The sequence below is a fragment of the Urocitellus parryii genome, chromosome 1 (assembly GCF_045843805.1).
Source record: "Urocitellus parryii isolate mUroPar1 chromosome 1, mUroPar1.hap1, whole genome shotgun sequence".
NCBI classification, from domain to species: domain Eukaryota; kingdom Metazoa; phylum Chordata; class Mammalia; order Rodentia; family Sciuridae; genus Urocitellus; species Urocitellus parryii.
Window position 1 is genome coordinate 213,576,878 of NC_135531.1, and position 23,619 is coordinate 213,600,496.

At 33.1% G+C, this 23,619-nt stretch overlaps 1 protein-coding gene across 7 annotated transcripts in view; it reads right to left on the reverse strand.

Annotated features, from left to right (window-relative positions):
- Baz2b (bromodomain adjacent to zinc finger domain 2B) overlaps positions 1–23,619 on the reverse strand; it is a 274,260-nt gene that overhangs the window by 127,430 nt on the left and 123,211 nt on the right. For all 7 annotated transcript variants that reach the window (XM_077802641.1, XM_077802640.1, XM_077802630.1 and 4 more), the window contains one exon: positions 16,622–16,768. In XM_077802641.1, the coding sequence (XP_077658767.1) occupies positions 16,622–16,766 (145 nt within the window). In that variant the 5' untranslated portion in view covers positions 16,767–16,768. The remainder of the gene's footprint in view (positions 1–16,621; positions 16,769–23,619) is intronic.

Below are 23,619 nucleotides of genomic sequence, written 5' to 3' on the forward strand. Positions count from 1 at the left end.
CTAGAAGAAAGAGAGGTCCTTTTTTTTTTTTTTTTTTTTTTTTTTAAGGGGTGGGGAGGAAGCAGGTAAAGGCCTGCATTAGGACAAAAGAAGAAATTGCACAGCTTTAACCCTTCAGAGCCTTCCTCAATCATGTCAAAGGGAGCAAGATTTCCTTCCTCCAGTATCTGCATCTATTTCAGAAAGGGGGCAGGCTTCCAAGTTCAGACTCTCATTTACCTCCCTGAGGTGACCTGTTCAGTCTATCTTGAACATCTGTATGCTAAGTCTTTCTAAAATTCTCCTAACTGCTACTATGTGTGACTCTTGAAATTCTTCCAGCAGACTGCAAGAACCAGTGGCTGAGATCCTGTGGGGCTATTTTAGCTCCATAGCAGGGTAAAATAATATTTCAAAAATACTTAGTGACTTGTGATTAAACCTCTAATTTTAAAAAAATACTACTAAAAAAACTAGACAACTGAAATTTTGAGAGCCTCTATTTAGAATTTGTAGATACCTACAACATTGACAAATCAACTAAAAAGGAAAAATTGGCTTTATCAGTGCTACAAACTCAGTGTTACAGAACTTTCCTAGTATACAATGTGAAATTTTGGCTTTATCTACAAATCCTCCAGAGAAGGTCTCTCACATTGTCTCAAATCTTTATTAAAAACATTTAAGACATGGCTATCTTTTAAACAAGTTCTAATTAAATCCTAACTTTTGATTTTCTGTTTTGTCTTTTTTTTATACACTGGCTCTTCATTAAGGTCAACTGATCTTTTAAGATTCCTAAGCCTATAGCTTATAATACTAAACTTGTATCGTCGCTTGATATTACCAGAGCAGTGCATAGCATAGTCATCCCCCAATTTTTTTTTCACTGAGGCATTTTATCTGCATATATTAATATCTCTGGAAAAATAATCCCAAGATTTTCCTTCTCTTGTGTTTTTGTCTTACTTATTCATGATACATGCTGTCAGCTGAGATTTTTGGTATAATGAAATCCAACTAAGAATAGGAACAGAGTATTCTGCCATTTTTCTAGATCTTTGAGTTGTACATCAAAGCTGGGACTGATCATTCCACACTTGTTGAATCTATCTATGAGACTCACAACAATCTTCTCAGCTCTATGATCATCATTGATCCTATCTGCCAATGTAACCATGTTTATCATCAGAGACTGGATGATGACTTTGGAGCATGCTTAATAAAAACCTGGTGTTTGTCTTTTTTGACAGTTGTTGATGCATTATCCAGGACATTCAAGCATACCATTATGGTGGATAGAAAGAGCAAGAAAACTTATTAATCAAAGTTAACTTACTATCTAATTTTCAAGTGTTAGTTCTATAAGATTCACCTCTTTTCTTGTATATTCTATGCCAGGAACTGACTGAACACATATTGATAGAAGAAAACAGATATGGTTCCTGCACTTTAAACATAAAAGAAATGACAAGTAAAACAATATTAAATGTATAATTACACATTGAAAAGAGTGCTATGGAGGAAATTGATAGGTACAGGAATAGGTAATAGTGGAGCAATTACCAAGACACAATGATCAGTGGAGTCATTTCTAATTAAGATCTGTATTAGTCAAGATTCTTTGGAGAAACAGAACCAACAGGATTTATTGATTTATTATAAAGAATTGGTACATGAGATTGGGAAGGATGATGCAGGAAAGCTGGAGGCATAGTTCTGAGAGGTTAATAGTTGATGGTGTAAGTCACAGTTATGAGAGAAGATGTGTATCCCAGATAAGTGGTTAGGCAGAAAAGCCAAATTCTTTTCCTCTCCTCCATTTTTTTGCTATCTGCAAATCCTCAAGACTATGAATGATGACCTCCCATTCTGGGGAGGGCAATTTGTTCTACTTAGTTCACAGATTCAAATGCTAATCTCATCTGGGAATACCCTTATAGACATATCCAGAAATAATGTTTAATTGGGGCATCCTGTGTCCCAGGGTCAAAAGGACAAGTAAAATTAATCATCACATGGTCTTAGGACATTTAATCTGAGACAAAGCATGAGAAAGAATCAGCTTACAGAGATTTTTCAGAGAGAGGTAGAACAAATTTGAGACCCTGAGAAGAAAATTTTGTATCAGAAGTGATAGGCCAAAGAGGCTAAAAGATAATGGGCCAGCATAAGAACAATATCAGAAAATTTTGATGAAGTAGGCAAATTTAGATGAAGAACAGTGTATAACCTTAAACAGGTTGAAATATGGAAAATACTCAATATGGTAGGTGAAAAGATTAATTTAATCATTCATGTAACTCAAAAGCTTTTGGAAAAGTCACATATTAAATGGAGGAGCTTTACTGAAAGTTTACCAAAAGCCAATTTCTCTCTCCTCTCTTGATTCTACACCCTCAGATATACCCTTCCTTGAAAGAAGAGCCAACAAAAATCCTATAATGCAGTCTCTTTTGCTTTCATTAGTTGGACCTGATCATGTATTCTTAACTCACTCCTGTCTAGGAAATATGATGTTTAGATTGGCAAGAATAGGTTGCATGCTACCCCTGGAGTCAGGTAAAATTTTTTTTGAAAAAATAAGTACTTTACTTTTGAGGGGACAACTTCTGGTATTAGTAGAGTAATAAAGCAGTCATAAGACTTCTAAACAGATGATAATTATGAAAACTAGGTTACAAACAGAAAAAAAAGAAAAAAACTAAAGATACTGAAATGCATTCAAAAGCCAAAAAAAAAAAAAAAAAAAAAAGGCCAGGAGAGTTTAATCTGGAAAAACATTAACTAGAAGGCATTAGAAATCTGATTTTGTGGTTTTGAGGTCCAATAATCCTGCCTAAACCTCACAGCTTTAACTGAAAAAAGTGGCAGAAGGCCAGAATTCGGGGCTATGTTAACATCTGGAAATTTAAAGCTGGGGGAAATTCTGGCACTGAGGGAACCACAGAAAGAATAAAAACCAAATTCAGAGTTTAAACTTAGCTGCAAGTACACTGTGCTTGATCAGGGAAAGACACCAGAGATACTATAAAATAGCTGAAGGAGAACACAGAAAAATATACTTGAGAGAAATCTTGAAAGGCAGAGCTACACCCAGAAGATCTATTGAGACTGATAAAGTATACTACCTTATCACAAGTAGCTCAGCTAAAAGAAAGCCTGGTGTGACACAAAAGAGAGCTCAAAGCTAGCAGAGCAGCTTGAAAGTTAGACAGTAATCTTTTTTTTTTTTTAACATTTATCTAGTTGTAGATAAGCACACAGTATCTTTATTTATTTTTATGTGGTGCTGAGGATCGAACCCAGTGCCTCACACATGCAAGGCAAGCACTTCACCACTGAGCTACAGCCCCAGCCCCAGAGAGTAATCTTTATAAGCAAAGAACCACAGTTAAGACACCCATGTCTGACTAAATAATTTGTTGACCAAGAATTTTCACAAGCCCAGAGACCCAAAGGGAACTAGCCAATGGGAAGCTAATGAAATAGAACACAGACATTTTCTGACCACAATAAAATTAACTGGATATAAATTTCTAAAAAACCTAAATGTTGAATTTATGATTTTTCGAAATAAAGAAGAATTAACAAAGGAAAATATAAAATATTTTATTGGAATAATAAGAAAAAGACAACAAAGAAAAATCTGTGGGTTGTAGCTCTAGCACTACTTAAAAGGGAAATTCATAGCATTTAGTGCATACATAAGAAAAAAACAAAGATCCCAAATAAATTATCTAGTTTTCCCTCTTAAAACCTACAAAAAATGACAATGAAATCAGAGCATGGAAAAAAAGAATAAAATAATAAAATATAAAGGGTAGAAATTAGTGGAAAACAAAACAGAAAACTGGCTGGGAGTGGTGGTGCACGCCTGTAATAGCAGCAGCTTGGGAGGCTGAGGCAGGAGGATCGGGAATTCAAAGCCTGCCTCATCAAAAGCAAGGTGCTATGCAACTCTGTGAGACCCTACCTCTGAATAAAATACTAAAAAGGGCTGGGGAAGTGGCTCAGTGTTCAAAGGCCCCTGAGTTCAATCCCCAGTACCAAAAAGCAAAATAAAGAAAGAAAACTGAGAAAACTCAAAGCAATTGACAGTTCATTCTTTGAAAGGACCAATAATTTGGTAAACCTTGAGTCACTTGGAAAAAAGAGAAAAAACACAAATTATGAATATCAACAGTGAAAGAGAAAACATTATTACAAATAATATAGACATTAAAAAGATAATGTAATACTTGGAACTACTTTGGGCCCATAAATTTAATGACTTACATAAAATGAACAAATTTATTTAAATACACCAATCAAATCTCAAAGAAAAAGATAACCTGAACAATGGCTATCTATCTATCTATCTATCTATCTCTATATATATATGCATATATATGTAATATATATATGAATTGAACCCAGGGCCTTACATATGCTAGGTAAATGATCTATCACTAAGCCATACTCCCAGCCCAGTATATTTTTTTATATTTTAAAAAGGTGAATACATTGTTTAATATCTTACTAAAACAACAATTCAAATAAGCAAACAAAAATTCCTCAGACTCAGATGAACTTCACTGTTGAATTCTGAAGAATATTTTAAGGAAGAAGTAATACAAATTCTACATTCATCCAAAAAATAACATAGGCTGGAATCTTACAAACTCATTTTCAACAAAGAAATTTACATGAAAAGAAAACTATCAACCAATAATCCTGATGAGCACAGGTGTAAAAAAAAATTACTCAACAAAATTTTGGCAAATCAAAATCCAAATGTGTGTGTGTGTGTGTGTGTGTGTGTGTGTGTGTGTGATTTATCTATGTTTATGCATGCCTGTATATATATAGATATACATACATATACATATACACATATGTGTGTTTATATACACACACATGTGTTTGTATATAAAGACACACACTATGTGTGGTAATGGGGATTGAGCCCAGGGGCACTTTATCACTGAGCTATATCCCCATGCCTTATTATTTTTTTATTTTGAGACAGGATCTTGCTAAATTGCTAAGGATAGCCTTGAATTTATTATCCTTCTGTCTCAGCTTCCTGAATTGCTGATATTATAGGCATGTTCCAGAGCACCTGGCAAAATCCAACAATATTTTAAAAGGCTATTACATCATGACCAAGTACATTAATCCCTGAAATGCCACACTGGCTTACCATCTAAAATATATTGGTCAATGTAATTCATACCATACTAACAGGTTAAAAATGAAAAACCAGGGGCAGGGGCTGAGGCTCAGTGGTAGCATACTTGCCTGGCATGTGTGAGGCACTGGGTTTGATTCTCAGCACCACATATCAATAAATAAAATAAAGGTCTATCAACAATTTAAAAAATATTTTTAAAAAATGAAAAGCCATATTCATATCATCATCTTAATATATGCAGATAAAGCATGTGACAAAATTCAATATCAATTTAAAACAAAATACATAAAACTAAAACACCTCTCAACAAAACAGAAATAGAAGAAAGCAGATAAAGCATGTGACAAAATTCAATATCAATTTAAAACAAAACACATAAAACTAAAACACCTCTCAACAAAACAGAAATAGAAGAAAAAGTTCTCAATCCTATAAAAGGCATCTATGAGAAACATACATCAAATTCACTGGTGAAAGAATGAATGCCTTTCCCCTAGGATCAGACCTGTTATCACTTTTACTCAACATTGCACCAAAAAGTACAATTTTCACTGAAGCAAAGAAAAAATAATAAGTACAAAGACTGGAAAGAAAAACAGCCTAATTTAAGAAACAACAACAACCAAAAAAAAAAATGGGGCAAAATATTTGAATAGGTGTATTATGAAAGAAAGCATATGAAGGGCAAATAAGCACATGAAAATCTGTTCAACATCAGTCTTTAGAGAAATACAAACTATAACTAAAATAAGACTCTATACCCACTAGAGTAGATTTAATTTTTTTTAATGACAATACCAAGAGTTAGTAAGAATATGGAGTAACTAGAACTTCCATACATTGCTACAAGGGGATAATATCATAACCACTAAGGAAAAATATCTGTCAATTCTTACCAAATTAAACATACACGTAACATGATATCTCACAATCCCACCCCTAGGAATTTATGTAAGAGAAATAAAAACACCTGAAAACACAGGGCCTTGTAACTTGAATATTCACAATTGTCTCAAACTGAAATAATTCAATAGTTATCAATAGGTACACGAATAAACAAATTGTGACACAGTCATCAATGAAATATTAATAAGATATATTCCATGTTTGTATAAATATATTATATATACTATCATGTACAACTAAAAAGAACAAATAAAAATTTAAATAAAGAAATACAAATTAATACCATGGGGGAAAAAAAGAAATGACCTATTGCTCTAGTGGCACAAGCCAATTTCAAAAGATTGAAGGAAGCCAGGCACAAAAAGAATACAGAGTATATCATTCCACTTATGTATAATTACAGAAAAGACCAAACAATAGTGATAGAAAGCAGATCATGGATTGCCAACATGGGATGGAAGGAGAAATCTAATACCAAAAAGACAGGAAGCAACTTTTTGGGGTGATGATAATGTACAAAACCTGGGAGTACATAAATATACACATTCATTGTAGTAAATTCTTAAAATGTTAAGTTTTATTTTAAATAAATTACATTTAAATTAAAAAAAACTGAAAGTGAGCAAGAGGTTTACATAATGGGCTTCACTCTGTTTTGAGAGAAATGGATTAAACCTGAACAAGCATGGAAGAGACAGGTTAGGAATGTTCTATAATGACACAGGTGAGAGATTTTGGTGTAGACTAGGATGGGTGGTATAAAGACATAAAGAAGTGTTCAGAGTCAAATTTTATTCTGAAGGGAATATCAATAAGATTTTGATGTGAGAGTAAAAAAAAAAAGACATCTAGAAATCATTAATTATGTCTAAAGCTACTGGACAGATAGTGGTATCTTTTAGCTAAATGAAAAAGAATTTGAGCTAAATGGGTTTTGGATGAAACCAAAGTTTGTATTTGTATGTTAAATTTATTAAGTTTGAGAGGCCTATGAACTATCTATGTAAAAGGTATATAAACGTTTAGGATCTCAGAAAGAAATTTTGGGCAGAGTCGTCTCAGTAGGTATTAAATTTAATTAAAGACACAAGAAATAAGAGACTTCAGGACCAAGACTTGAGAAACAAAACATTACTGAGTAAAGTAATCTGCAAAAAAACTGAATCAAATCAAAACAAACTCTAAAATCTAAACAGCAAAAAAGACAAAACAACAAAACAAAACAAACAGTAAAACATAGGAGGTTGAGAAATAAGAGAAAAATCAAGATTGGTAACACTGAAGCTAAAAAGAAAGATTTTTAAGGCATGGTCAACTGAGTCAGTTTCTGCTGAAACATCAAGGAAGATGAGAATAGTAAAGTACTCATGGTATGAGTTAAGATATGCATAAACGACAAGGAAAAGGAGAAAGCATATGTACCGATCTCTTCTGGGAAGTTGGGTTGTGAAATTTTAGCAGAAAACAAAGCAATAGCCAGAATACGAGTATTTGTAGTAAAAGAAGGATTTGGGGTATGTCATTTTTTTTTTAGGATGGAGAACATTAGAGCACACTTATACACAGATGAAAATGATATTGTTTATAAAGCAGAATTAATGATATGGTATAGAAGAAATGAAGTCCTTGAAAAGCCCTTTATAATCTTTAAAAAGACAGTAATAGGTATTTTTTATTATCTGTGAGAGTTCAAAGCCATTTCACTTTAAGGTTTTATTATACTTGATTTAATTTATATTCTAACATAGAACAAGTATCAAATGAAATATGTACTAAGAATACATGAGTTATTATATGGACTATTAAAATAGTATTTATTTTTAAAAGAAAAGAACTGTCTCAATGGGAATAAAGCTCACAAACATGTGATAGAAACAAGTAGCACAATATTGAAGTGGGAGATATGGAAGTAGGGCTATAACCAAATGAGCTCAAAAGGGTAGATAATTGGTTCGTTGAGCATTTGCTTCAACTTTCTTTTGGTATACCTTCCTGTGATAATTTAAAAAACCCTACATTTACTAGCCTCTATTTCAGTCAGGGTTTTGGAAGTAATTTAGATTCTGCCAATCAGATTTATTAGGAAAGAATTAAAAACAGGTAAGACTGGCAGCACATGATCTAGCAAGCTGCACAGAACAGCCCTGGAGCCAGTCATGTAATTTCTTTTCTTTTTTTTTCCACTGGGTTGAAGGCATGGATTGTATGATCATGAAGCCAATAGTTTAACAGTGGTATCTTGACAGAATGAAATAATTTCCTTAAGCAGTAACACTCTGAAAACATTCAATTAGGCTGTAATGTTTTGAAATCATTCATGGGGACCAGGGGCCAGCCATTCAATAGTTCCTTTTATTAAATCTCTCTCTGCTAAAACCAGCTTTAATGATTTAAGTTATCTCTAGTAGACTTAACCGATCTATTAACCAACAGCCCCAAAAGGTGAGAATTCTAAAATCAAAAAGCCAATTCTTTGTGTCATGCTGGCTCAATATCTAACCATCATGTACTTTTCAAAGTAATACTAAATGAAAGGTGCTATGGTTTTGATGATGTTGTTCTCCCAAAATTCATCTTAGAACTAAACCCCAATATGATAGAATTAAGAAGTAGGGCCTGTGGGAAGATGAAGAAGTAATGACAGTTCTGCACTCATGAATGGGATTAATGCCCTTATAAAAAAGGTTAAAAGGAGGTGACTTGTCTCATTTCCACCACATAAGGACATAGCAATAAGGTGTCATCTTTCAAGCTAAAAACAAGTTCTCACTGTTATGGTTTGGATATTGGTTACTGACTAAAAGTTAGTGGGTTGGAAGTGTGGCTCCCAGTGTGGCAATATTGAGAGAAGATGTGACTGTAAGAGGCAAGGCCCAGTGGAAGGTGATTGATTAGGTCTCGGGGGCATTAACCTCTGAAGGGATTAATGTTCTCACAGGAGTAAGTTATTATAAAGTAAGGGCACCTTATGTGCTTTACCCCTTTTGCAAGTGACAAAATCCCTTTCTATTTCTCTGTGATGATGTAATATACCAAGGGGGGGCCCTCATCAGACACAGTGCCATAGTATTTTGACTTCCCAGCCATCAGAATCATAAGCCAATTAAACTCCTATTTAAAGTACCCAGCGTCAGATTGCTATTTTTAATAGCAATCTAAAACAGACTAAGACACTCACCAAACACTCAATCTGGTGGTTCCTTGACCTTGAACTTTCCAACTTCTGAAACTGTGACCAACAAATTTCTGTTGTTTATAAATTACCCACTTTAAGGTATTTCAGACCAAACAAACTATGACAAGAGGGCAATACAGTCTTAAAAATATATGCATAAATTTACAGGTAAAGGAGAATTTCTTATAAATCAAAAGGCAACCCATAATTAAAATATTGATAAATTTGACTGCGTAAAAGTTGGAAGTTATATTTATCAAGACAATATAGAATAAAAAACACCATGATTTGGCACAGTGGTGCACACATATAATCTCAGAATCTTGGAGGCTGAGGCAGGAGGATCACAAGTTCAAAGTCAGCAAAGCCCTAAGCAACTTAGTGAGGCCCTAAACATTTTAGTGAGATCTTGTCTCAAAAAAGGAATGAGAATGTAGCCAGTAAGCAGCTTTCACACACTTTCTCTCTCTCTCTCTCTCCCTCCCTCCCTCCCTCCCTCTCTCTCTCTCTCTCTCTCTCTCTCTCTCTCTCACAAACACCCCACAAACTGGGAAAAGATATCTCCGAGACATATAAGTAAAAAAAGAATCCGCATCCAGTAAACAGATAAACCTTGCAAATTCCTTCCTTCCTTTCTTCCTCTCTCCCTCCCTCCCTCCCTTCCTTCCTTCCTTCCTTCCTTCCTTCCTTCCTTCCTTGCCCTTTCCTTTCCTTTCCTTTCCTTTCCTTTCCTTTCCTTTCCTTTCCTTTCCTTTCCTTTCCTTTCCTTTCCTTTTTCCTTTTTCCTCCCCCTACCCCCACCTCTTTTTCTTTCTTTCAAGTACTGGAGACAGAATCCAGGAACTCTCTACTGAGCTACATGCTCAACCCTTTATATATATATATTTTTTAATTCTGAGACAGTACCTCACTATGTTGCCCAGGTTAGCCTCAAACTTGTGATCCTTTGGCCTCAGCCTCCATAGCTGCTGGCAGAATTTGCACGTCTTTAAGAAAAAGGTATACAAAGCATTAGAAGTACCCACCAAAGCTCTAAAAGATATTTTAAAAAAGAAAATTCAAAATGCAAAAAAATTTATAAAAAGCTTAAAATAACCTCAATTAAATGTTTCTTCATATTCACACAGACAAAAAAAATCTAACAATACCAAGTGTCATGAATAATCTGAAATTCTAACACACAACTGGGAGAAAAATAAACTGGTATGAATGGCAAAATTGAAAGATATATTCATAAACGTATGCTTATATGCAACAGTATCTATAGCAATTTTAGTAAAGGGCAAAAAAAAGAAAACACTATAAAATATCTACCAATATCAATGTATGAATACATGTATATTCTATATACATATAACAACAAAAGGATAACTATTCTTTTACCCTTTCATATATTCTCCTCCTCATTTCTCATGTCGCCCTTAGTGAGATACCAAAGTAATGTCAGGGCTTCTCTTTCTCTAAACATCCCATAAGAATCCACACCCTAAAAATATGTTTGGTAAACAGACACTTCTTAGAAGATGATATACAATCAATCAACAAATATATGAAAAAATGTTCAACATCTCTAGCAATTAGAAAAATGCAAATCAAAACTACTGCAAGATTTCATTTCACTCCAGTCAGAATGGTAGCTATTAGGAACACAAACAACTATAAGTGTTGGTGAGGATGTGGGGGGAAAGGCACACTCATACATTGTTAGTGGGACTGCAAATTCTTGCAGCCAATCTGGAAAGCAGTATGGAGATTGCTTGGAAAGTTGGGAATGGAACCACCATTTGACCCAGCTATCTCATTCCTCTGTGTATACACAAAGACTTAAAAAACACCATACTACAGGAACACAGTCACATAAATGTTTATAGCAGCACAATCCACAATAGCTAAACTGTGAAACCAACTTAGATGCCCTTCAGTAGATGAATGGATAAAGAAAATATGATATATACACAAGAGAATATTATTCAGCATTAAAAGAGAATAAAATCATGGAATTTGCAAGTAAATGGATGGAGTTAGAGAATATAATGCTAAGTGAAGTAAGCCAGTCCCCCAAAATCAATTGCTGAATGTTCTTTCTGATTATAAGGATGCTGATTCACAATGGGGTTGGGGTGGGGAGCATGGGAGGAATAGAGGAACTCTAGATATAGCAAAGGGGAGGGAGTGGAAGGGAGGGGGTATGGGGTTAGAAATGATGGTGGAATGTGATGGACATCATTATCCAAAGTACATGTATGAAGACAGGAATGGTATGACTCTACTTTGTGTACAACCAGACATATGAAAAATTGTGCTCTATATGTGTAATATGAATTGTGACGCATTCTCTGTCATACATGACAAATAAGAAATTTTTAAAAAGAAAGAAATGGACGCCCTCCCCCCCAAAAAAATATATATATCTTTGGAACCTTGCATATTATTCCATTTCCAATACTCTTTCATTTAGGTCCTCCTTATTTCACACCTGAATAAATACATACATATACATATATATATATATACACACACACACACACACACACACATACATATATATAATTTAAATATAATAAGTATAAATATAAGCATATAAATATATTCATGTTCAAATTCTTATATATTAAGTATGGATATAAGGTTGTCTTTGCCTTTGGTTCTATCCCCATTGCAAACTGATACTCCAAATTCTTCAGAGCTATCATTTTCAAAGTAATGTGATCATATAAATCCATTCCTTTTGGATAAAGTATGAAAAAAAATAATGGGTACAATTTACCAAGCACTTACTATATATAAGAACTTATTTATTCTCATAATATTATAAAGTAGGTGCTGGTATAACTATATTATTAATGAGGTATCTTGACAAGCCAAGATTCAATTTCAGGGCCTTTAGATAGCAAAGTCTTTGCTTTTAATACTGAATTATTCTGCATCAATTCCTAAGCATGCCACATAAATTCTAAATGACCTGGTCTTGGCCTACTACCAAGTTTAACCTCGTTCCTATCCTTTGCTGTACTTAGCCCTTAGTGGCACACATATTACCAATCTACTCTTTCCTTTTTCCTTAGTTACAGAACTGTTTTATTCATGATAAAAATATGCTCAGCTAAAACCTATTCTCCCTAGCCTTTCTTGAAGCTGACATTATCACTCACACAGTTCTGATGAAAAAGATGTAAGTAGAAATCTCTGGGTGGGGTTTCTGGAAAAACTTAAAAAGGAGACAAAGTCAATTGGCATGCAACTTTTGCCTATCCCATACCGGCTCACTTCCTGGTGGATCAGCCCTCTTGTAGTTCTGAGATACCTACGTAAGCATAAAATCTCACATTTTAGAAGAAGAAATGTATAATTAGAAGGAGCCTAGGACTGTGATGACATTTCCAACTTCAGGACTGCTTACCTATGGGCTGGTGTGTTCATCTGCCATGTTTTCCTACCCATAGTTAATCACTGTCGTAACTATCAAATAGCCTAAATTGATCAACTTATTATTTCTTTGATATACCATGATTTGGCACATGTTTATAGAGGCCTACAATTAAGATTCATAGGAAAAGTAATCCCTTTAATTTTTAAAAGCAGACCTATTCCAGCCTCAACCAGAGTGGTTTTTAATAGTTTATCAGTCTTATATATTTTACATTTGCATAAGCTTTTGTTTGAAGAAATCTACCTTCAAAGACAGATTGAAAAGCACTGGTCTATGGTACAGCTTGACTATTATTTAAATTTTTCAAAATTCTATCTTTGTATTAGGTTGAATAATCACAAATCTCAAACAAATTCACTATGCAAAGTTTATTTGTGAAATTATGCTTGTATTCCACTCTCCAACTTTACCCAGAGACAATATGTGGAAAAATATCTGAATATCTCTGAACCTAGAATGTGGGATAGTGTGCATCATCTGAATTCTTAAACAAAAGCTCCAGTGGCAAATTCCCCATATTACTCAGGGCCAAAAACAATGTGTTTTTTTCTGAGAAACTAATATACTTAAATAGCACCAGGGTAAGGTATTTTCTTTTTATGCTTAGCTGGTAACTGGTTAAGTTTTTTGTTCAATATCTGTGGTTTTCTACAGCTGACATCTTTTTTATTTCTTAGAGCCTATCTTTTGACATTTCAGTTAACTATTTTTGTTTATTGTGCTATACACATAGTGAAAGCTGTCTCAAATTCATTTTTAAGAGTATGCAATTTATTAAAAAATACACATGTGTATGTGTATTCCTAACGGAAAAGAAATATTACTCTTCAGACAAGATCAATAAAACCCATATATGCAAACAGTCTTAATTTTGTTTTGTTTTGTTTTGGTACTAGGTATTGAACCCAGGGTGCTTTATTGCTGAGCTACATCCTCAGCCCTTTTAATTTTTCTATTTTGAGACAGCAACTCACTGCGTTGCTTAGGGACTCACAAGTTCATGAAGCTGGCCTCAAATATGCAATCCTATAGTTTCAGCTTCACGAGTTACTGGGATTTTAAGAATGCACCACCATGCCTGCCTTAAACTGATCTGTACTGCAGTGTTATATTTTTTTTTAATCCAAGTTACCTCTATTATTAATGAGGTATAAAATAAAACTAAAAGTTTTAATAAAACTAAAAGTGTTTTGAAAGAGGCAATTATCCAAGGCCCTTAGCATCTCTGCATGTTATTGCTGGATATGTCAAGAATGCAGGCCTTGATCACTCTTTAACTGGGCTATTCTCAAGACTATGACATTTGCAGTGAGCAACCTTAAAAGATACGGTAACAAACATCCTCCTTGCAAAGAATGAGCTTACTCTCATCGATAAAAGCACTCAATTCCTCAATTCCAATGTTCCTCAGATATGACAGAAACCCATACATGATGGGATCTGCATCATCCCTGTGGAACTTAGGCATAGAGAACCAAAGCCAATATCATACTCATGTAGTTTGCTGTGCCATAAGCAACAGAATCTCTGATCCATGTCTTCTGTCAGCATCCAATATAGCAATAGGTTAACCTATAAGCAGGTATAATCTTGGACCTTGACAAGATATTGATTCAATAGCAAATAGGTGGTAATTCAAAGTATGAAAGCAAGTTCAAATTACATCCTATATAGCTTGAAGGAATTTCTATAGACACATCATTAATGAAGGTGACAAAGAAATAAATGAGATTCTTAAACAAAATAATGTGTAAAATAACAGAATAACACCAGAGATCCATGAAAAAAATTGTTGAGCCTTTGGCATTTTAAAGATGAGATTTGGGGCTGGGTTGTGGCTCAGTGGTAGAGCACTTGCCTGGCATGTATGAGGCACTGGGTTCGGTTCTCGGCACCACATATAAATAAATAAAACAAAGGTCCATCGACAACTTAAAAAAAAAAAACGATGACAATTCTGCTCTGCTATCTCTATATAGCAAAAAAAAAAAAAAAAAAGAGAGAGAGAGAGAGAGAGATCAAATTGTTTAAGATAAAGGAATCGAGCCCATTATGAATCTTGATTTTACTTTCAAATGGGAAGATTATCAGATAATATATAAGCCAAAAACAATGAATCAAACAAGAAAAGATAAGAAAATAAACTGAGCAACCTTAAAAGACATTCTCAGTAGCCTTGGGTGGGAATAAACTATTTGAAATATGAAATACAACACTGTAAAAGTTAAAAGTTTTTAAAACTCATTTTGCCTAGAAAGTGAAAATATTATCATGTAGGTATTTAAAATCTAATGTGTTAATAAGTGGTGAACTTTTGAATAAACAAAAATTACACTTTAATTTAATGTATAAGCATCTCAATATAAAACCTCTACACCCTCTTTTAATAGCAAAAACTACTCCCTTTTCTTACAAGATTTCTGATGTTATTTAGCAACTTAGTATATTCCATCCTTTCTGAAACTCCCAATTACAACTAACAAAGAATGGTGCCGAAAATATAAGTAATCAGGATTGTAAGCAATGCCAGTATCATTGATTAAGAAAAATGAGAAAAAAACTACCCAGAAACCTTCAACATTAAAACAAAAAGAAAAAAACATGTTTCTAGAAACACCATTATATTAAGGATAACAGAAACAAATACTAAATAAGAAAGCAGATGCGAATACATTAAAAGGAGTTGACAGCAAAGGAAAGAGCAAGAGGAGTTATAAAAACAGGGAAAAAATTTACAAAAATACATCTGTTTGCAATCATTCAAAGTAATATTGGGTAAAAAATAAATTGTGGGGGCTGGGGATGTGGCTCAAGCGGTAGCGCGCTCGCCTGGCATGCGTGCGGCCCGGGTTCGATCCTCAGCACCACATACCAACAAAGATGTTGTGTCCGCCGAGAACTAAAAAATAAATATTAAAATTTCTCTCTCTCTGTCTCTCCTCTCTCACTCTCTCTTTTAAAAAATAAATAAATAAATAAATAAATTGTGGCATCACTGTATTTTAGCACAGCATATCATCACTGATGTTAGAACCCAGACATCATTTATGTATAAGGAAAATGTGGACAAAGTTGTTAGATTACTTGATGAAGACTATACAAGGTATACAAGAAGGGTTATACTGATTTCTAAGATATGTCATTTTAGTTATTTGGTAATCACTAAGAACATCATTCTATGATAAATTCAATGGCATCCTTTTTTATTTTATTGCTTAAAAAACAAAAATAACTGAAAAAATATAGTTAATAATTTGCTAGGATATTTAAGCAAATATTCCATATTTTTATGTATTACTTATATAAAATCACAAATTTTAACTTGAAAAAAAGTAAGATGTTTATTTAGTTCAACTGTTTATAATCATGAAATAATTCTACAAGATAAAAAAAGTAAGGCTAAAATGCTTCCTGCTAATAAATGAATGAGTTAATCAAGTTTAGGGTTTTGTTGTTGCTATTTGTTCATTTGTTTTAATTTAATTTCCCATTAAGTAAATATCTGCCTTAGTGTAGTATATATCTGTGAACTGGGGTAGCTGGAGCATCTGAACGTCATTTCAAATACTAGCAACAAGATTAGGACAAAGATCCTCAGCATTAGTACTAAATCTTATTACCAAGACCTCTTCTGTATTTCTTGATTCCCTCATAGGTCTATTATTTTAAAAAGAGACTTTATACTTACTAATTCCTTAATTAACATGGTAAAACAAATTACAATATTAAGATTCAATCCCTCAAAGAGACTTTCCAGTAAGCAGGAAAAGCATGAAATAACCAAGGATATCCCAGTGAAAGATCCAGAAAAAGCAAAGAACACTAGCTGTTTAACCTAGCCATTATTCAACAGGTCAGCAGAATTCATGAGAACATTTTATTTAGATCTCTTTATTAAGAATGCAAATGATCAAAACGATGGCATTCTAAAATTGAGTTAATAAAGGATATTTACCACATGGGTTGATTGTAGAGCTAAGTGAAGCAGCTCCAGTGGAAAGGCCACCTTTAGAAACTGCTGAAGCCACAGAAGGTGTAGAAGATGAAGTTGGTGTGGTAGAGGAGGCTGTTGAGGATGGCAACCGTTCTCCAGAATCCATATCTACAAGAGAGGGAAAAAACTGATTCTCAGTATTATAATTCTCAAAATTATTCAAAAGAACTAAACATATATAAATCCTTTGCTGGGCTGGGGATGTGGCTCAAGCGGTAGCGCGCTCGCCTGGCATGCGTGAGGCCCGGGTTCGATCCTCAGCACCACATACCAATAAAGATGTTGTGTCTGCCGAGAACTAAAGAATAAATATTAAAAATTCTCTCTCTCCTCTCTCACTCTCTCTTTAAAAAAAAATAAAAAAAATAAATCCTTTGCTTACTTTTTAAACTATAAATTTATAAATATATAGTTTTCATAAAAAAGGAAAAAATACTTTCATATCTTAAAAATGCTCATGTTGAGGCTAAATTTCACAGTGCAGGAGTGTTGGGAAGTTGGGTCTTCAAAAGGTGATTAAGTCCTTATGAGAAATTGATGCCTTTCTTCTGGGACTGGGCAGAAGTGAGTGAATTCTTATTTCCTTGGAAATGGGCTATTTCTTTGGAGAAGTGTAAAAGGGAAGCCACTCCACATAGTTAAGTAAGCTCTTCTGATCTTGAACTTCCTGCCTTCAGAATTGTGACATAAACAGACCTCAATATCAGGTATTCTGTTATAGTAACAGAAAATGGACTACAACAAATGCCAATTAATAAAATAAGTTTAAATTTGTGTGTGTGTGTGTGTGTGTGTGTGTGTGTGTGGACAGATTCTCACCCTAGTTTTCCACTTTTTGACTCAAGTGATCCTCTAATTTCACCTTCCCCCAAGTAATGGGGACTACAGACAACTGCCACTGCACCTGGTTTGAAATAAGTTTAATTTTAGTGTACTAAATCTCTTCTAATAGATTTACAGAGTTTTCTTATGTCCAAAAAGATTAACAGTGTTTTAAATAGTAATTTCCCACAAATGTGTAATACCACAAAACTTAGGAAAATTAAAATTATGTTCTTCTTCTTAAAGAATATTATTTATTCAATTGCAATACAATTCCTGTATTATCTTAAAGAATCAAGAAAATATCATATTTGAATAGAGGGCATTCTTGTCTTTTAAATCTAGATAGTAATATACTTGTTGGTCTTAGGTGTCCAAGAATCTGGCATGGTAGTCTCTAATACAGAGAGTCTCCACTCCTCCCATGCAAAAAAAAAAAAAAAAAAAAGCAAATACATTTTTAGAGTTTTTATTGGAGTCAAGTTTTAATATGATTTCAAGTAGACTTAGCAAACCATTTATAATGGCAAAATCACTTCTAAGCATATTTATTACTTCACTTAGCTAGTGTGTATACAATCTTACATGGCTTTATTGTAAGAGCAGATGTTGATATTAAAACTCCAGAATATAGCCTGGCATAGTGATACATGTCTACCATTTCAGTGAATCAGGAGGCTAAGGCAGGAGGATCACAACTTAGTGAGCCCATGTTTCCATTAAAAAAAAAAAAAAGATGAAAGGAGCTAGGATATAGAAAAAATTATCTACATATCATATGGATTTCACACAATATTTAAACACTGATCTTGTCTTATTTTAAAATAGTTCTTTTGGGACTACTAGTTAAGTTTTTCAGAGATAGTTGTTATAAAAGAGTGAGTCTAGTCTATCACCACTCTCTGGGTTCCTGTCTTGACATGTAATTTCTCTCTTTTGTACATATTCCCACCATGATACTATCAGTAATGATATGAGGCAGACAAAGAGGCCCTTGGCAGAAATAGTACCATGCTATTTAGATGTCTAGTTTCTAAAACTGTGATCTCAATAAATTTCTATTTAATTATAGTTTATCTAACATCTAGAATTTTATTATATCTAGCATTTTATTATAATGACGGAAAACAAACTAATGTGAGGACTAAAGTACGGAATACCCAGAAGGCAAAATAAGTAGTAAAATAAACACACAAAGACACACAGAGATACACACACATTTTTGGGGATTATTTTTCTTGAGAAAGTTATCTATAATATTTTTAAACTTATATAGATCTATCTACATAATACACACAATTGTATGTATATGCCTGAATTTTGTAATTCTACCACTGAGAATCTAATCTGTAGAAATTAAGAACCAGTAGAAAAAGATATATATACAAAGTTGATTAATATAATATTGTTTAGATGAGAAATAAATTTAGTCCTGGTAACTAGAAAGACAACTATAGCTCACTGCATATGGTTTAGGGCTTTTTTTAGTTTCAGTAAAGGTACCATTTTCTCTTCTACTTTTGGTTCTTTTTGTTCATTTAAGTGAGAAGAGACTTAATCTTAAAAACAAGCCTATGCAGTCATTTTTCTCAGCAGTTCTATTATATTCATTATTATTCACATGTAACTTTAACTATTTTGATTTTAGACATACATATTTAGCTCATATGATCTCTTGGTAGCTAATTATTCTTCATGTGTGCAAAAGTACTACTGTCTTATACTGGTCATAAATTGCCCCCCCCCCTGCTTATCTTCATAGGTACTTTTTTTAATATATATTTTTTTTAGTTGTAGTTGGACACAATATCTTTATTTTATTTACTTATTTTATGTGGTGCTGAGGATCGAACCCAGGGCCTTGAACGTTCTAGGCGAGCACTCTACCACTGAGCCACAATCCCAGCCCCAAAATTTTCAGATTTTATTTACTATTGTTCCTGCTAAAAAGTATAAGCTTACCTCTGAAAGTTAGTCGTCTACTTTGAAAGTTAAGGCAATGCCTTTGTAATTATGAATAATACATAAAATAATCATGTAAAGTAACTTGCAACAAGGAAAGCAGTAAGGGAAAATTTGAGGAGAAACAGAATATTTATATAACATCAACATTTCTCCTCCAAAGCATTTTTCAAACAAAAAGTGGAAAGAGTAACTTCACAATGTATAAACTACATCACTATAATAAAATATATCAACATCATGTATTCTCTGGTGCCCCAAGAAGAGCACATCATCTCTGTAGTATTCTTACAAATATGTATAACCTCAGTAGAACCCTAAGAAAATACTGAAAGACCACAAACAAAATAACTGAGTAGTATTCATTAACAGTGTCAATCATGAAGGAAAAGAAGACTGAGGAACATCCATACGTTGAAGACTTATGAGACAGACTCAAATATGATGTGGGATCCTAGGTTTGATTTAGAACAGAAAAAGGACATTAAGGGATGAACTGGTGAAATTCATTTAAAGTCTATAATTTAGTCAATAATACTATGAGTCAATATTAATTTCCTGATATCTATAATTTGGACATTTATACAATGGCCAGATCCATTAGTGACATTAGGGAAAATAAATGTGAACCCTGTATTTTTTTTAAGTCACAAATTATTTCCAAGTAAAAACAAAACAACAATGAGACCCACAAAGTTTGTCATATAGTAAGCACTCAAAAAATAAAAATGTATTGGAGTAAAAGAGTATAAACCTAAATCTTGAAAAAACAAAAACAGAGATTATCTTGTTTTGGTATGATATTTGAAAATAAGTTTTTATGTGGGTGCAAAAACTGTGTCAAGAGTTTATTAACTGTATAATTTCTCTGAGTTTTTAATTTATTCATCAGTAATATGAATGTATATTTGGGAGGGTTAAATGAGATAATGCAGCTAAAGTCCTTAGAATCTAGCATTTAATAGTCATTAGCTATTGTTTTTTAATGAGTAAACATCTGCCTATATAATTACCAATGAGTATAGAAGCAATAAAAGAAAACTTAAGGTATTTTTAGGGATTATTAATGTTAAAGTGAATATTTAATAGTAATAATTATTTACATGTTATGCATACCTTTTTCATGGCATTATATTTTTAGCCAGATAAATCTGTGTTAAGAATTTAAAATGAATACCTCATAATGTTTAGGTACCAATGTTAAGGTATGTTACAGTATTTTAAAACTTTTCAAATAAGTTGTAACACGAATATAAATGAAAAATTAATAATTTTAATTTGACAAAATAATTAGCCCATTGTCACATTGAGTTATTATTTATTATTAAAACATAATATGTAAGAATCAATAAAAAGATTAAGTTATTCAGACAATTTACAAAACATATACTCATTAAAATAAAAACCATTCAGGTATCCAAGAACCTGGGCCAGAGTATTGAGATTTGATACCAATACTCTCATTGTGAGCCCCTGTGTTAAGAATATCCCTTTCCTTGATATTTGAACATCACCAAAAAATTGGTTATATGTGATCAAAAACCAACCCAGAATCACAGGATCAAAAAGAACTGACTATATTAACATGACTTCCCTATCCACAACATACTGTCCTACAGAAGAATATAAAAGATGTATAGTCATATCTTTTAATTCAACGCTATTCGTGAGATTATGGTTTTTAGTGCATAATTTTGGACTTCTTTATAGAAAGTTAAGCAGTTAAGCTAGGGCGAGTGGTGTGTGTGTCTGTAGTTCCAAATACTTGGGAAGTTGAAGTAGGCATTCAAGGGCAGACTGAGCAACCTAAACTCCATCTCTTAAAAAACAGAAAAAAGGGAGCTGGGGTTGTGGCTCAGCGGTAGAGTGTTTGCCTACCATGTGCAAGGCCCTGGGTTCCATCCTCAGCACCACATATAAATAAATAAATAAATAAATAAATAAATAAATAAAGGAATTGTGACCAACTACAATTAAAAAATAAATATTAAAAAAATAGAAAAAAAAAGGAAAGAAAGAAAGTTGGTTCATCAGTTACGGTAAAGGTTACAACAATTGAAAATTAACATAGAACTTTGCAATGTGATATAAATTTGTTGTAAACCATGGGAGAAAAATGTGCAGAAGATGAAGGGACAAAAACTGATTTGATTCATTGTAAATCTTTTCCATCATTGAAAACAGTGGTACCAAGGAACATTTGGGAGACATGTTTGATTGTAGCAACTTGTAGCTAATTGCATGGAGTAGGCATTGTAGCAACTTGTAGCTAATAGCATGGAGTAGGCAGAGGCTAGATACCCTTCAATGCACAAGACAGCCCACACTCAATAACATAGAATTATCAAGCCCAAAACGTTAGTAGTGCTAAGGATGAAAAATCAAAAGTTACACTCAACTCCCAAAACCTTCTTTTTAAGTTTTAATTTTATATAGCTATGAATAAGATGATTCAACCTGATTTCAATGACCCAAAGTCAATATTTTGTCCACATACGTCTAGAAGTGTAATATTTCGCATTTTGTTCAAACTGTTTATAACAGATAGCACATAGTATGCAATTAATGTATATCATAATGCTCAAACTGGGTAACATAAATTTGCTGTATTTTACTAAAATGATAATTATCTGTAACAATTCTAAGACAAAAATCAGAATTTGTGAAAACGAAGAGCACAAAAGTTTCTTCCTTGCATGAAGATTTTATGTACTATAAAAAATTCAATGATCAGCTGTTAATGTAATATTATTCAAATTCATGTATTGCCAAATATTCCTTTTTTGGAATCCATAGTTTATGAATACTGACAGCCGGGAGGCATAAACCTGAACAGGTACAATTAGGGAAGGTAGGCCATGTTGGCCTACAAAATGTATAATTAATAAATGTATATTATCTCCCTGTTTCAGTTACACAAATAGTTCAGTATTTAACTATATTTAATTTATAGCTAAAGGGTTTTGGGGTACACTTGCCTAGCATGTGCAAGACCTTGGGTTTGATCCCTACACTGGTGAAAAAATATAAGCTCTAAAACAGATTAAAGTTTGTCAGATTAAACTGACAATCAGAAATTACTCTTAAAACAGACTTAAAAAGCTAGGTGTGCTGGTATGCGCCTGTGAGAGGAATGGCTTGAGCCCAGGAATCCAGCGTAGTCATTTAGTGAAACCCTAACTCTTTTAAAGAAATAAAAAATACAGAAATAAAAAATAAACAAAAGAAAAAGAACAAGAACAGGCATAGATATTTCTCCTGGAAGAGTTTTCTTAAAGAATGAGTCTACCAGCTAACAACATCAAAAGTTGTGGAAATTCAAAGAACAAAAACAGACTCAGTGAATCCTTACTATATATAAAGAGAGGATATATTTATATATATTGAAATGTAATAATTATATACATATATATGTGCAATAATTAGGAAGAATATCAGGAAATAAGTCACAATGCTGCTTCTTTTGGCTTAGCAGAACAACTAACAATTGGTGTGTATATACTTGTATACAACCAGAGATATGAAAAATTGTGTAGAATTTAAGTCCCTTATTTTCTAAAAGTTCTAACAAAGGCTTTTATATGACTTTCTTTAGATAACTTCCAGCAACTAACATTTGGACATATAATACTTCAAGACACTAAGTAGTTTAACAAAAACAGAAACCAAGCAATAAAAATTTTTCTGTTAAGGGACTTTAGGAAATAGATGAGGTGGAAATACTTTATTTGCAGACAGAATTATTCTCTGAATATAATGTGTTCATAGAAAAATAATTATAAAAATTTTATTTATCTACATTTTCAGAAAGTTATTTCTAGGAATTAAGTGGTATATTGTGATCTAAAATATGAGTATATAAAATGGATTGTTTTGTCACTTGTTGCATTTTAACTACTTCTGTAAACAGTTGATTAATTACATCATCAAACAGAAGCCAACTAACAAGCAGGTACTCTGTGTTTAGTCTGTGATCTGGAATGAATTCAGATTCTCCCCAATACTAGTTTCTTTACCTAAAAAAAAAATTATGTAGTTGAATTAAACTATTTCTCAAGTCACTGTTGGAATTTTATAAACTTGTTGGTTAAAAAACAACTGTACCAACCTAAATACCCTTCCATAAATGAATGGATTAAGAAATGTGGCATAGGGCTGGAGATGTGGCTCAGCGG